This window comes from Canis aureus, chromosome 13 (genome assembly GCF_053574225.1).
Source record: "Canis aureus isolate CA01 chromosome 13, VMU_Caureus_v.1.0, whole genome shotgun sequence".
NCBI classification, from domain to species: domain Eukaryota; kingdom Metazoa; phylum Chordata; class Mammalia; order Carnivora; family Canidae; genus Canis; species Canis aureus.
In genome coordinates this window covers 56,292,610-56,304,952 of record NC_135623.1, presented here as the reverse complement: position 1 = coordinate 56,304,952, position 12,343 = coordinate 56,292,610, and the positions used below count along the sequence as shown (strand labels likewise).

Here is a 12,343-nt window from a genome sequence, read left to right as displayed (position 1 = left end):
CTGCTTTTTCCTTAAAATTATAAAGTTTCTTCTTTGGGAGAGGCAAGTGGGAACTAGAGCCAGTTTTTCTTGATGTTGAGCTGAACCAAAACTGTCACGTCCAGTGGGTTTCCCAAAATAATATTTCATTTGATCTGAGCCTCTGAGAGTAAGTGTGCCCTTTCTTCAGATCTAGAAAAAGGATAGTGATGATACTGCTTCACGTCACCCTCCTTGAACTGAAGATGAGGATGAGCTGATCTTTAGTGGGTGAGGGTGGAAGTAGAATTAAATAAAAAATGCAGCCGCAACGTTATGTCTCCAATTGCTTGCTACCATTTTTCCCCTCTGGCTGCCAGCCTTTAGCAAATTCTGTTCCTTAGTAGGATGAAGGGAATGAAGCAGCGTTTTCCCCCGTCTTTTGAGAATGATAATCAGTTTGGTAAAGGTAGGAGACTTAGCATTATGCGATGAATATGAGATGTTTTAATTACCTATGGCTTTCTGTTCTCTCTGGCCCAGGTGGCTCAGATAACCAGAGTTAGTGTTGCCAGATATTATGTGGAACACACTTACACTAAGAAAGTATTTCTTGTTTATCTGCAGAAACAGTTTATTCAAATGTGAGTGTAACTGAGCATCCTGTGTTTCATTCAGCAGCCTGGTTCAGAGTTTAATTTTTACAGATTGAGACTTGCTGTTTCAGCACAGAGAATGAGTTGGCCTAACGGGGGTGGTTCTCAAAGTGTGGTCCCCATGCCACTAGGATCGCATCTCCTGGGAGCTTGTTAGAAATGTAAATCTCAGGCGCTGTCCCCAGATCTACAGAATCAGAGACTCTTTGGGTGGGCCACACAGTCTGCTTTGACCAGCCTGCCAGATGATTCTGATGCAAGGGAAGCTGGAAGAATGCTGGCCTGGTGTCTGAGAGCACAGACTCTGGAGCCAGACCATCCGTGTTCAAATCCTGACATGGATACTTACTAACCCTGTGGCTGTGGACAAGGCACTTAACCCCCTCCGTGCCCGCATGCCCCTCTCAGGGTTGTCATGAAGAGGATTAAATGGTGTAAAGAACTCCAGAAGCACTGCGGCTGCTTTGTTTGGCTGCCCCTCTGTGTCATCCAGTTCTCCAAATAGACCTCCCATCTCTTTACGGGGTATTGATGCCTATGGGCATTCAAAAGTCACTCGTCTTCTACTTAGAAGGAGGTGAGGGAGTCCTAGCAGCATCCATCGGTATCTTAGTACTGTGTGTTTTCTGTTGGCTGCGAATGAGCATCAGAGCATTTTCTAGTAAGAGAAACGGGGGAAGTTGTTGGGTCAGGGAGGGCAGCTGGCATGACTGGTTAGCTTCAGGAGCAGGAACAAAACAAGCTTCAGTGCACTAGCAACTGCTGTCTGCCAGTGCGGAGAGTAGATGGCAGAGTGCTTAGCCAGCGCTTCCTAATAAGGAGGGTCTGTCAAGAGCCCAGTAATCAGATGCAGGGTTTAGGCTAATGAGCTAAGTGGAAACAATAAATTCTTCTCTTAGAGGCCTCTGACAATGGGATTATTGTTATTCCCCAAAATGGTACTTGGGTAGGGAAGATGGGATTTGTGTTGTTTATTGCATCATTACTGGGGGTGGGGGAGGTTCAGGGAAGGTAAGGGAGAGGGTGGGAAAAGCCAGAAGAGGCCAGGCTAAATTATGGTGCCGTGCATAAACTAATTTTCCTCTGCTTTTTCCCTTTCTCTTTTGTTGTGTTGTATTTTTAAGTAAGTCTATAGTTTCGTGACATAAAAAGAAATAATGAACTGGATTTCAGCTTATATTTATGGCCTAGTGACTGTGTAGCGCATGTTGTTTGCAGGCAGGCTACCAAATTACCCAACAGAGACTCCCAATTGCTGTGAATGGGAGCTTGGAGTACAGTGTCTGTGTGGGGAAGAAGCGGAGTCAGGTGATCACGAGGACCGCGAGGATCAAGCAGATCCAGCTGGAGCAAGACAGTGGCAAAAGCCTCCACGATGAGCTGCGGTCTCAGACACTCATTGATTTGAACAGGGCAGGTAGGCTCAGAGATTTTCTCTTCCTGTCCCTCTGGCCACCTCACTTCCCCTCTAGAGTTTTCCCAAACCAGTTGAGGAAACAGGCCCAAGAGTATGACAGATCTCGATCAAATATCAGCGTTGGTATTGGCACAGCTGACTGGACTGTGATCACCCTTGGGTTTGCTAATGACCTACCCCCAAAGTGTGAACATTGTAGCCACCTAGTCACAGACTCAGTAGCTGATATCTCAAGCAGATGTTGAAAGAACCAAAGTTAACAATGAAAACGTGATGGGGAGGAGAAACCATTCAAAGGCTGGAGCCCATGTTGAGAGCCCATCAGTGACTCAGGATTTTCCTGAGGCTTCAGCCTAATGTATCTGCCAGTCATATTGGAGACCTGCCGTCAGGTAACTCTGCCTTGTCTTTGGTAGGAGTTGGCCTTCTGGAAGTGGTGCTGGAGCCTGACATGTCCTGTGGAGAAGAGGCAGCAACAGCCGTCAGGGAGCTGCAGCTGATACTTCAAGCCCTGGGGACTAGCCAGGCAAATATGGCAGGTAGAAGCCACAGAGGCTGTGTCCCCCCTCTTTTACCTTCTCTCTTTCCACCTCCCATATCTCTTCTCGCTGGAGGTTTGTTCTCTGTATCAGCTACACTGGGGTTGTTTATGGTGTTTTGTCAGCCTTCAGACCTCTGGGGTTTTTGTTTTCTCCTTAGAGTTTTCCTTGGATTCTTTAATGAACCTCTGGTCAAAACTAAACACACTAACAACAGCGCAGAAGCACTGAGCCCAGGAATATGAGATTAGGAGTTGTTAAAAGAAATTCGGCTGAGTAAATTTGAAGATCAGACTGGCTTTATTTAAAGATTCATGAATCAGGCAGCCTCCCATCTAGCAAGTAGAAAGGCGCTCCAAGATGCTGTACAAAATGGTAGGCTTTAATAGAGAGAAGGGGTGAAAAGGGACGTTTTCTAGCAGAGAGTGAATTGTTTCAGGCAGGGTCTCATTTCTTTATGAGGAAGATGAGGGTCTCTTATGCAGATTACCCTCACTAGTGTTGATTGGGAACTTCCAGGTCAGCTGGATAAAGGTGAGGCTCCCAGGAGAGGCTGAAACTTGGTTTGCAGTAGTCAGGGCAGGTGACTTTGCTTTGGGCCTGTTGTTTGTTTTTCTGTCTTTTTCTTTTCTTTTCTTTCTTTCTTTTTTATTTTTTTTTTAACACTCTAAGGCCTAGATATTTTCTTCTGATTTCTTATATCCAAATGGTGTTTTGCACCAAGTGAGGATCAGTAAAATAATGTGTTTGAATGGTTTCATCTATCTCAGAAGACACTATATTTATCCAGAATAGCTCTGAATTTGTGAGTTTCTGTGTAGGTAGCATTTAGTTGCTACTTGGTGCTTTTTCTTCGAGTCTCTCTTATTTTGTGAATTTTCATCCAGCTATAGCTGAAGTCAAATTATATCAAGTCTAAGGCAAGATTATGATTTCACAAAACTTTAACTTTGAGATAATATCTTCAGTTCATTAGAAATGTAGTAGAAAATCAAACAAAAGAAACACTTGTGCCATTGAGGCTAAGCAAACTATACATTTTAGGTGTTTGCAAATTGGATATAAAATTATAAGCGTTGGTCAAACTCAGTTTCTTAAGGGCTCACTCTTATGGCCCCTTCCTAGCGCTCCTTTGTCTACTCTTAAGTCCCTGAAAGCTAGCCTCTCCCTTGATTGCCCCCTATTTTCTGTTCCCAGGGCTTTTAAAAAAACTCTTGGCACTCCAGAGCATTCCTTGAGCTGAGAAAGGCAGGAATGAAGAAAAGATACAGATTCCGCATATTGCAGTTGTTAATTCGTACCTCTGTACATTGGTGTACTAGAATATTCCAGAGAAATACAACCAATAGAATGTGTGTATATGTGCATGTATATGTTAAAATTATATGTATGTATATAGATAAAGAGATTTATTCTAAGGAGTTGGCTGATGTGATAATGAAGGCTGAGAAGTCCCATGATCTGTAGTGAGAAGGCTGCAAGAAAGCAAGCTCCAGCCCAATTTTGAAGGCCTGAGAACCAGTAGAGCCAGTGGTGCAAGTTCTAGTTTGAAATGAATCCAAAGGCAGAAGAAGACTAGTATCCTGGCTGGAAGACAAGCAGGCAGGTAGAGAGAGCAAATTCCCTCCCACTCTACCTTTTGTTCTGGTCAGGCCTTCAACAGATTGAATGAGGCCCACCCACAATGGCAAAGGCAGTCTGCTTTACTCAGTCTACCAATTCAGATGTTGCTCTCCTCCAGAAATACCCTTAAGACACACCCAGAAGACTGTTTAACCAAATATCTGGGCACCTTATCGCCCTGTCAAGTTGACCCATTAAAATTAACCATTGTAAAGCAGTCATCATAGATGCCAGTAAATACCGTTGAAGATGATGATTCATCTCCCTGTTGGTTTATAATAATAATTGCCAACCTTTTTATGTCATACAATACATCTGTGTGTTACAGAAGGACTTCTGAAATTGTAATGCCACATTTGTTGCATAGGACACATTACAAGCAGCAAATTGTAACATCGAAGTCCTGGTACAAGTTGAATTTGGAGACAGAACTTGCCTATTTGCTATGTTCTTTAAACAAAAGACTGGGATAACACAACCACATGGGTATGAGTGGCATAAAAGCTGCCTACAGGTTTACTATATAGAAGTGAGGCTGTGTTGTGGAGTAAGAGAACTCTCCAGTTCACATCAATGGCTCATGCTGCTTTTTTTACACACATAATGAATAACATAAGTGAAGTATGGGCTGGTTGGATGGTTATCCGCTTATGCACTGAGTGTTGATTCTCTATTGCTTTAAAAAAGTTTTTATTATTCCATTCTTCCTCAAAATGTCTGTGATTCCTCGCAAACCTATGGAATAATAAACAGGCCACCTGTTAGCTGAGAAATAGTCCCATCTGGGTCCTTGCCAAGAGATAAACCATAATGGCAAGAACTCATCAGTCAGTGACAGCTGAGAGGATTCATTAAATCTCATTTGTTGTGACACTTTTTGTTGCTTTTAAATACAAATCCAGCAGCTTTGCCCCTAGCGCAGCAACAGAGTGGCTGCGGTTGTTCTAAAGTACTGTAGGGAGGGAAAATCTGCCTGGAGTCTGCAGGGGTCCAGCTTTTTGTGCTGTTACCATCCCCAACCCCTTTGCTCATCCTTGTGTCCCACCACCATAGGACCGCCGTGTTGGCATGGGAGACCGCATCCTGAGAACTGAGGACTACCCTAGAAGGGACAGTGGACCCCCAGAGTGCTCTTGGAATAAAGTTTAAATTGCTCTGGCCTGTGATTGAGTGAGTTCCTGATAGTTTTGCTAATGAGCATGGATCAACTCAGCCTGGGTTCCAGAAGTCATTTCCTGCTCAGCGGACATTTGCCACTCTTGAGATTCTCAAAGCCAGCTGTTGAGTTGAATGTGTACTGGAGTAGATATTCTCAGTGTTTCAGTGATGATGTCTGTCACTTGGAATACTTAGCATGTGCTCATCAGTTCACTAGGCATTTTTTTAAAGACTTATTTATTTGCTAAGACTCATTTATTTGAGAGAGAGAGAGAGAGGTAGAGGAGGGGCAGAGGGAGAAGGAGACAAGCAGAATTCCCACACTGCAGGGAGCCCCATGCTGGGCTCCATCCCAGGACCCTGAGATTGTGACCTGAGCCAAAATTAAGAGTCAGATGCTTAACTGACTGAGCCACCTAGGCACCCCTCACTATCACTAAGCATTTTTTTTTTAAATATTTATCATCTTGTTTAAACCTTACAGTATTCCTGGGAGGTAGGTGGTATTACGCCTGTTGTACAGGTGAAGAAGCTGAGGTTTAGAGAGATTGGCTTGTTTGCCCAAGACCCACCAGAAGTGACTGAGCTAGGATTTGAGCTCAGGTGTGTCTGAGTCCGGGAGCCCTTTCTGTAAGCCCTACATCATATTGCTTCTTAGTGGCAGCCACCACAGTGTCCCAACTGCCATAGATGACAATTTAGAGAAGCAAGATGGCAGAGCATGGGTGCTGAGGCTGCTGCAGTCCCAGACCTGGGTTGGGACCCTATCCTACCCTCTTCTAGCCAAAGAACCTGGGCAAGAGATTCTGATTTCTCTAAGCTTCACTTTCCACATTTATAAAATGAGTCCCCAGATATATGGAAGAGGAAAGGAAGAAAATGAAGAGGAAAGGAAATCAGATAGAATTGGGACAGCTGGTTGTGGTGTCACTGTGTACTGAGATGGGGAAGACTGGGCGAGGAATGGCTTTGTGTAGGAAAATCTGAAATTCCATTTTGTATGTGTTAAGTTTGAAATGCCTGAAGGATGTCTAAGTGGCTTTGTCTAAAGCTATATCGTAGGGAATGAACGTGATAAAGTACTAAAACTTATCACAGGCCCTGACAAAAAGCCAGTGCTCAGTAAGCGTTTGCTGCTTTTATTAGCAATAATAAATAGTATTACTTTTACAGAATCTCCACTCATTTTGGATAAATAAGCTTTGTGAAATACATTCAGTAAAATTTGGGGTGTGTGTGTGTGTGTGTGTGTCAGTGTCAGAACTTGTTTAAGTCCTGGAGAGCTTCCAGTGATCAGAATGAGATAGCTTAACAGACCTCTCTAAATCCTCAGGCCCCTGCTGTTTACAGAAACAGTTTTCTGTCCTGATGTTATATTTCTGATGTGTGAATGTGTTTTAGAAAAAAAATATGTAGCTGTACCATATCACTGTGCTCAGTGGTATAGTTTTCTAGTTTTGCTGTTACAAATCTCTGCTTCTGGAGGGTAGAAATTGAGTTTGATAGCATTCTCATGATGTGTGAATGAAGGCCCTCCCTCAGTGTTGCAGAATGCATTGAAGTGAACCTGACTGGTAAGTCTTTTGTGCACTTGAAGCAATTTAACTTAATTTGTTTAAAAGGTATTTTGTCTTCACTGGGTAGAATATCTTTTGTTAATGTTTGGTACTATATTTGAATCTAGGCTAGTGGACTCTCTTTCAACACTGCAGGATACTAAATGATTCCTCTCAATTATGTAGTATGTATGGCCTTCTCTGGGAGAGACCGAAATTCATGCTTTTATTCCTTTCCAAGTTAAAATTCTAAATTGTGAATGATGGTTTCATTTTTAAAAGCAAGTGAGGCCCAATTCAGGGTTCCCTGAGTTCAAAAAAAGTTGTTTCCCAAGAATTGAGATTTGGTTGAGCAGAGCTCAGCATACGTTGGGAGTTTTCCTTTGAGCTGAATGGGCCTTTCAGATGATTCCAGCTGTAGATTAATCCTATTCAGACAGAACTTTAAAACTGATCAGGCTCTTTTGGTGAGATGGTAACCAATCTGCCTACTCTTTGCTTAGGAAAATACCAGAGTTTTGACTTGTTCAACAAGGTATTAATTTATTGAACACTCAGTGCCAGATCCAACTCTAGACTCTGAATATAGCAGTGGAAAAGACATTATTGTTCCTGCTACGTAGAATTTATATCTATGAGGGAGATAAATACATTAATAAAGTGGTAAGTGCTTTAAGGAAATAAGCAGGATGCCATGATAAAGAATAACGTTGGAAAGTGAGGGCCTGGCAGAGGAAGTGACATTTATTTGAGACCTAAAGGATGACTCAAGGCCCTAGCCAGCATAGGACTAAGGGGTGAGCACTCTCGGGAAAAGCTAAAGCAAAGTCTCTGAGATGAGGAAAAGCTTAGAATATTCTGAGGTAACATAGGTAACACACGGCCACTGTAGGGAAAGGATAACAGGCAGGGGTGTGTGGCATCAAGTAAGACTGAAAAAAAAGTAGACAAGAGATAGGTTTCCAGTAATAGTGAGAAGTTTGGATTTCATCCCAAGTGTTCTGTGAAGTCATTGAAGGGCTTTCAAGCAAGGGATTGATGTAGTCTAATGTTTTAGAAAACCACTCTGGCTGCTCTGTGGAAAGTGCATTTTAGTTGAGTAAGGGTGGTAGAAACAAAGAGACTAGTTAGAAGTTTTTGCCATGGTCCAGATGAAAGATGATGTTGTTTTGAACACAGTGGTGTTGGTAAGGATGGAGAGATTAAGATGAATAGATTCGAGGTAGATTTTAGAAGTAACAGGATTTTTTAACAGGCTGGTATAGAAATTAAGGGGCAGGAAGAAATGAAGGATGTCTTCAAAGAAGCTTGAGGAGCTAGGTAGCACTATGGACTGCAGCTAGGAAGATGAAGACAGGAATGGCTGCGTGGAGAGGAAATCAGGATTTAGTTCTGGAAAGTGAAGTGTCTGTGAGACCTCCAAGTGGAGGTGTCAAGTAGATGGTGGAGGTAAGTATGAGACTCTAAGTAGAGGTCTGAGCAGAAGAGAGAAATTCAGGAGTCATCAGCACATTGATGGCATTTAAAACCACTTGCCCCTACAGAGGGAGTGCAAGAAGAGGGTCCTGAAGTGGATGGGAAGGCAAACACCAGCAAACGAGATGGAAGTAGAGTGTCCATGGAGGTAGGAGGGGAGACCAAGAATATATAAGATCACAGCAGCTGAGAAAAGAAGATAGTTGAAGATCAGTTGGTATGTTTCATGCTGCTTGGCTGTCCAAGGAGGTGAAGACAGATCAGGTCCTGTGTCTGTTGCATTTGGCAGCCGGGAGGGAGGCCACTGGTGACTTTGAGGAGGCATTTTCAGAGAGGCGAGGATGGAAACCAAGAGAGGTTAGGAGCAAATGGGAGGTGAGATAGTAGAAACAAGCTGTGCCACGAGCAAGCAAAAACGTGTTTGAGAGGATTTGCTGGAAAGGAAGGCGGGCAGACCATAGCTTAGTAACTGATGGAGGAAGAGTGGGGCTCAAGGGACCAGGGTTTGAGGTTTTCGTTTTTTTCACGAGAGGTACTTTTACATGTGTCTCTACTGGAAGTACTGTGGAGAAAGTGAGGTTAATGATGGATGTGGAAGAGAGGAGGTAGCTGAAAGAATGATGTTCTGGGGCAGGAAGATGGGTGAGGTTGGAAACCTGGGTGCACCCCTCCAGACCCTTCCATTCTGGTCTTAAAGGTAAGATTAATTCAAAATAGACTGTAGTCGTGTGCTAAATTCTGTGGTATTGACTGTGTCTCTTCTCATAGTTCAGAGGAGCCACCAGTGGAGAGAGGCTTATTGATGAGAGCTTCTTGGAGGGAAGGTCGTAACACTACAGTAGGACCCTGAAGGATGAGCAGAGGCTGAAGAAGAGACAGTAACACTCATGAAGAGGATGTGCTGGAGCCAGCAGACTGGGCAGGGACTCGTATAGAGAAATCAGAGCCTTCCCTTGATTGCAGGAAGGTTCTCTCATGGAATGAGTAGTGGGAAATTGTGGGTCATGTCAACCAAATCCGGGTGAGAGCTCTTCAATACCAGGCGGAGGAGATGAGATGGTCCAGTTGGAGCCGGCCCTGCACTTGAGCAAAAAAAGAGAAAGATGAAAACCACATTGGAGCCGGACGAAAGTCACAGCAATATTCTGGCCAGATGGACAAGGAGGGTTTGCTTTAGTAGAAGTCAGGGTGCAGTTCTGTAACTTGGTCTGAAGTTCTGAGTCCTCTGGAAAGGGCGGCAGCCGTGGATGTAGAGAGGCGGTGACAAATAGGAGGGGCATTAGAAGAGAAGAACTGACAGGGTCCAGTTGTCTGTTTGGATATAGAGGGGAAAGAAAACAGGGCAGATGACTTCCGGTTTCTCAGACTAAGAATCTAATGATGTCAGGAATAGTTGGGACTTCTTGAAATTCAGGGAAGCATAAATTGTCAAAAACGTTGAGGAGTCTGTGCTAGAAACATAGAGTAACTTCTGAGCTGGAAGCACCTTTGCCCTGACAGTCAGCATGGGTGGCGTTGGGGCCTCACAGTGGGGGAGCTCATCCTTTGTTCTGAGGGAACAAGTGGAGACAGTAGGACAGACAGTGGCGGCCGGCAGTCTCAAGCTTGGAGGAGGTCGAGCCCCACAGCTAAGTGTTTGGATAGGGAGCAACAGATACCAGAACCATGGACTTTCTTGGCATGGAATTTCCTGTTTCATTATTTTAATATGATTTTGCTGCGGAATCTTGGAAAATGAATTTATTCAGCCTGTCAGAACTCTTAGGTTTGGCAGGTTCTTTTTAAATGTAAAAACTCACCTAGGAAAATAAAAGTCCAACATTTTGTCTTCTCCTTCTGCTCCGTTTGGAAATTGTAAATGAAATTGGAGCATAGAGAATTTAAACTTTACTTTGTGGGGTGTAAAATGTGATTGTTTTTTATCTTCATCTCCTTAGTTGTCTTTTAGGATTTTGCTTCTCTCTCCTCTCAAGAAGCCTCTTAGTCCTCTCCACAAACCACCTGTTTGTTTGGGGTTATTGTTCCTAATCTAAAGGGGCTTTCTGGGTCAGAGAAGATCCTCCCAGAATGGGGGTGGCCCCCTCTGAGTTCTTCCACAGACTCACCCCTTCATAACAGCACTGTCTGCAGCAGCAGATCCTTACAGCAATCAGGAAGGATTCAGAGTCGTGCTTATAGAAGGAAGAGATTAATATAGTACCCAGAGGAAAGAGGAAGAGACAAACCCAGGTTTCCAGCCTTGCTCTTGAGTTGCAAATTCTCAAGGACTCTCATGGATCTCCTGGGATCACTATTGGAAATCCACTCTCCATTGGAGAGCTATGTAGGGTTATCCGATGATCATTTCTGATGCCTTCCCGCCCAGCTCAGCTCTGACACTCTGAATAAAAATTCAGGATAAAATTGCAGAGTAATTCTCCATTTTAACAGTGTTGTTTTTCTAATTTGGCACAAAAGAAATTAGATTTCTCCAGTTGGTATATCCAGAGTTTCTCCTCTCTCTTGCATGTTTGCAGGTGCACACACATGTGCACACACATATATTCATATCTCAGATCCCGTAGGACTATAATTCTCTTAAGTGGACTGAAGTACCAGCCATGTGCTTCGGGACCACATTCCACAGCAAGTGAAAGTAGATATTGCTTGCCTAGAGACCACGTTGCCTCAAAGAATTTCTAAAGAGTTGTATTTTTTCTCTTCTTCCAGAGGGCCAGTTGAGAGTGGATGCTAATATATCTGTGCATCATCCTGGAGAGCCTTTGGGTGTTCGAACTGAAGTGAAGAATCTGAACAGCGCCAGGTTCTTGGCCAGAGCAATAGGTGAATGTCAGCTGTTAACTTTTAATATCCTTCTTTGTAGCAGTTACCTATTGCTTTGTAATAAGCCACCCCATACCTCAGTGGCTTGGGGTGGCTTGTTAACCATTTTAGCTTTTGCAGTTCTACTGATTAGATCCTGCCTCCACTCATTCATGTCCTTTGGAAGCTGGTAGCTTAACTGGAAACAAAAGGTCTAAGATGATGACCTAACTCACAAGTTGAGGCCTTGGTGCTAGAGGTCAGCTAGGTTTCTCTCCACGTTGTCCTTCATTTGCTTGCCTACCCTGGGCAAGCAAGGGGCCAAGGGGCATTCCAGGGGGAAGAAGGCAGAGGCCTCAAGGCTTCTCGAGTCCAGAGCTCTAGAACTCTCCTAGTGTCTCTCCCAACACGTTCTATTCAAAGTGAATTGGATTTAGAGCAAATTCAGGGTGAGGAGAAATAGGCTCCATCTCTTAAAGGGAGGATCTACAAAATGCTGTAGCTCTATTTTTCCATTTACCACATTCTTTCTGACCAGTGTGAACTTTATCAAATCATGTTTATTTATTATAGATTGGCCATAGTTTGACTTAATTGGTTAGAATGTTTTTCTGCTTTTTACTGTTTTTACTAATAGATTCTTTGTGCTATATCATCAAGTTTGAGTCTTCTTTTTTTTTAAGATTTTATTTATTTACTCATGAGAGGCAGAGAGAGAAGCAGGACTCAAGTCTGATGCCAGACTTGATCCCAGGACCCTGGGATCACGACCTGAGCCAAAGTCAGACACTCAACCACTGAGCCATCTAGACACCCCTTGAGTTTGGGTCTTATTGGAGTACATGCTGGGGGTGCTTAGGTGTTGACAAATATAATAATTAAAATAGAACAGTTGAGCAAGATAAACATCCACGCAGTCCCATAGAGATTGCTGACTATGAAGACATCTCAGAAAACTAAAAATATTCTTTAAAACCAAAAGTGTCTGGAGAGGAAGAGAGAATATAGGGATGGGATAGAGTTTCAAGTGTACCATTTAAGGATGCACAGAACACAAGACAACTGAATGCATTGCTGTGTGTTTAGTAGAGTGCTGGGTCTATTGAGAAAAGTATTGGAAACAATGCAGAAAAGATTCTCTGGTCTTACATAAAACCT

At 43.4% G+C, this 12,343-nt stretch overlaps 1 protein-coding gene across 2 annotated transcripts in view; it reads left to right on the top strand.

Annotated features, from left to right (window-relative positions):
• Positions 1-12,343, top strand: part of GATB (glutamyl-tRNA amidotransferase subunit B) — a 107,499-nt gene that overhangs the window by 34,929 nt on the left and 60,227 nt on the right. For both annotated transcript variants that reach the window (XM_077846363.1, XM_077846362.1), the window contains exons 4-6: positions 1,833-2,031; positions 2,448-2,570; positions 11,093-11,206. In XM_077846363.1, coding sequence (XP_077702489.1) covers positions 1,833-2,031; positions 2,448-2,570; positions 11,093-11,206 — 436 coding nt within the window. The remainder of the gene's footprint in view (positions 1-1,832; positions 2,032-2,447; positions 2,571-11,092; positions 11,207-12,343) is intronic.